Source organism: Oculina patagonica, chromosome 14 (assembly GCF_052425735.1).
Source record: "Oculina patagonica isolate OP01 chromosome 14, crgOcupat, whole genome shotgun sequence".
In the NCBI taxonomy this organism is placed as follows: domain Eukaryota; kingdom Metazoa; phylum Cnidaria; class Anthozoa; order Scleractinia; family Oculinidae; genus Oculina; species Oculina patagonica.
This window is the reverse complement of record NC_135771.1, coordinates 18,149,993-18,152,741: the sequence shown is the minus strand read 5'-3', so window position 1 is coordinate 18,152,741 and position 2,749 is coordinate 18,149,993. Positions and strand designations below refer to the sequence as shown.

The following is a 2,749-nucleotide window of genomic DNA, read 5'->3' as shown; positions in this document are numbered from 1 at the left end:
TCAGTTGAGCTGTTCAATATGATTTTCGTGCTGAGGCAAATTCTTATTGTTATTGTTGTTAATGTTGTTCACATTTGCCTGCTCCGCGGTTTGTTGATCTTCTTCTCGTTCTTGTTCTGCCTCAAATCTGACCACAGCGTTGGGCGATCCAAACACTCGCATTTCAATTTCTTCGGCCTCAGCAACGTTTGCAGTTCTACAAGTTAACTCAATAAACGCTACGCGAAACTGTCTCATTCTGACCGAGTAGATAAGTGGATTTAGCAACGAGTTCAAAATTGCAACACTTGTGGCCGAAAAAAGACATGTATACACTGTTTTTAAAGGTATGTGCCTCCAATAGTAAATTAAAACAACTCTTAAAACGCAAATAGGTATATAACAAAGGAATAAAATTGAAACGACGAGAGCTGTCAGATTAAAGGCCTTTTTATCTTTCAAATATTTCTGCCTTGCCTCTTCTGTAACTTGCTGAGTTGAAAGTTCAATTTCGTGTCGGCGAACCTCGCGATAGACTGTTATTTGGCAGAAAATGATTATGGCAAGAGACAGGCCAATAAATGTGTTTTTGATGACAACAAATAAAAACGTTTTGCCAATAAACACTGACAGAGGAATTTGCAAAATAAGGGAAAATAACCACGCTAGAGCAGAACTAATTATTAAACGAGTTTCGGTTACAAGTCCTACATTGTACGCGAAAATGTGCTTTATGGCAATATATTTTTCCCCGCTTATTAAAGCCAGGTGGATAAGAGAATTGCCACACAGAACAATCGTGAAAATTGATGTAAGGCTTTGCAATGCACAAGATTCAGTCGTTGTCTCGCCAAGAACGATGGTTATCATTGACGCTGCAAACAGGGGTTGAGCAATTACACCCACCATCAAATCGGTCGTGGCCAAGCACGCGAGTAGTATGTTAGACTTGTTGGCTCTGAGTCGGAATTTCGTTTTCACGGCCGCTATCACCAACGCGTTCAGGGCAGCGGTGAAAGGAAATGTGACAATGTTGATCACGGCGAGGAAGATAAGAACGGCTTTAGCTTCAGTGGCAGAAGATGGTAATTTTCCTCCCAGTAAAATGTAAACTCCGCATTCTGGCGGTATCGCGTCGTGGCTTGGCTGGCTTTCGTTCATCGCTTCTGCTTCTCAGTTGTTTTCGCTAAAATGTTGAATTCAGTGAACCTTTCTATCTCACATCTGAAGATACATTTTATAATGTGCGTCTCATGCTTGTTGAGAAATCTTTTATAAGTGTTTTTTTTAATATATGTATATTTTTTTGTGTTCAAATTTCTGTTTTGTCTTTTTAGTTTATTCAGTCAGTCCAACAGTTTGTTATTTGAGCCGGAAAGTAAGGCGACTTTATTTCAAAAGATGCAATCCTCCCTTTATTTGAGTTTTAATAGGCTCAACAACGAATGGCTGAGTTGAATCCAAAATGGCCAATTAACGAAAACTTTCGCAAAGTGTGTGGGTGGATGATCGCAGGTTTAAAGTGTTTGTGGGAGAAAAAAAACTGTTTTCCTTCTGCCTTAACAACAAATGAATACAGTCAAGTAAATCCTTAAAGTTGAACTGCGTAAAATGTTCTCTTGCCCAATAGATTAGCTTCTATTATTGTTGGTGGGAAAGAGCCGTGTTTGTGAGAGTTAAAACTGTTTTCCTTCTGCCTTGCTAACAAATGAACACTATCGAGGAAATCCCTCAAGTTGAACTGTGTAAAATGCTCTTTTATCCAAAAAATTAGTTTCTATTATTTTGGGTGGGAAAGAGCCGTGTGGGAGTGAAAACTGTTTTCCTTCTGCCTTACTGAATTAGTCTTTATTTTTAAACTGCTGCTAACAGCTGACGTATTTTCTGCGCGAACAAGTTATTTTCATTCTATTTAGTTTTGGTTCTGAAAAACAATCGAAGGAGAAAGACGAAAGATCAGATTGCAAAAATTAACAAGATTAACACAAAACACAAAACCATTCTTCCAGAAAAAACAGACAAAAAAGCATACTCAAACAGACCGTCAACGATATCTGTTAGATTGAAGACATTCATCGAATTTCGTTTGACTTGGCTTACGACGCCATGTTTCGCTTTGCAGGGTGTGCGAATGATTTACAAAAGCCATTGAATGCTAATAGGAAAAGGTTGAAAAGCAATGAAGAAAACACAGTATATGGATTTACCTGGTATACGGGGGGGGGGGCCCCCCCCCCCCACCCCCCTTATATTATTTCAATTTACCCTACTTGACTTGATTTTTTTTCGCGACAGGCTCATTTAAGAGGCGAAAACATGAACGTTTAATGTCGCGGAAATTTTTTGTGATGAGGTCTGATCAAGTCGGTTTTGATAAAAATTTAGTTGAAAATCGACGAAAAACTTTTAAAATCATAATTGAGTCGGTAAGAAAAAGAAAAGGAATCCTAAATTCTTTCTTGTGCGAATGATTTACAAAAGCCATTAAATGAGAAAAGGTCGAAAAGCAATGAAGAAAAAACTCAGTATATGGATTAACCTGGTATACTAATTAAGTCAATTTACCCTACTTGATATGCATTTTTTTGCGACAGGCTTTTATGAACGTTTGATGTCGCGGAAATTTTATGTACTGAGGTCCTCAAGTTGGTTTTTGATATAAATGTTGAAAATCAATGAAAATGTTTGTAAAATCATAATTGGGTCCGGAAGAAAAAGGAAAGGAATCCCAATTTCTTTCTCTGAAGACATCTGCCAAAAAATCGCGATT

At 37.9% G+C, this 2,749-nt stretch overlaps 1 protein-coding gene across 1 annotated transcript; it reads right to left on the bottom strand.

Annotated features, from left to right (window-relative positions):
- Positions 1 to 1,140, bottom strand: LOC144639011 (uncharacterized). The gene has a single exon (XM_078498277.1). It carries the CDS (start codon positions 1,138 to 1,140, stop codon positions 1 to 3), a length of 1,140 nt encoding a protein of 379 aa, XP_078354403.1.
- Positions 1,141 to 2,749: the final 1,609 nt, after the last annotated feature.

Coding starts and splice junctions, on each gene's coding strand:
- LOC144639011 (XM_078498277.1), bottom strand. CDS start 1,140: ATGAACGAAAGCCAGCCAAGCCACGACGCGATACCGCCAGAATGCGGA.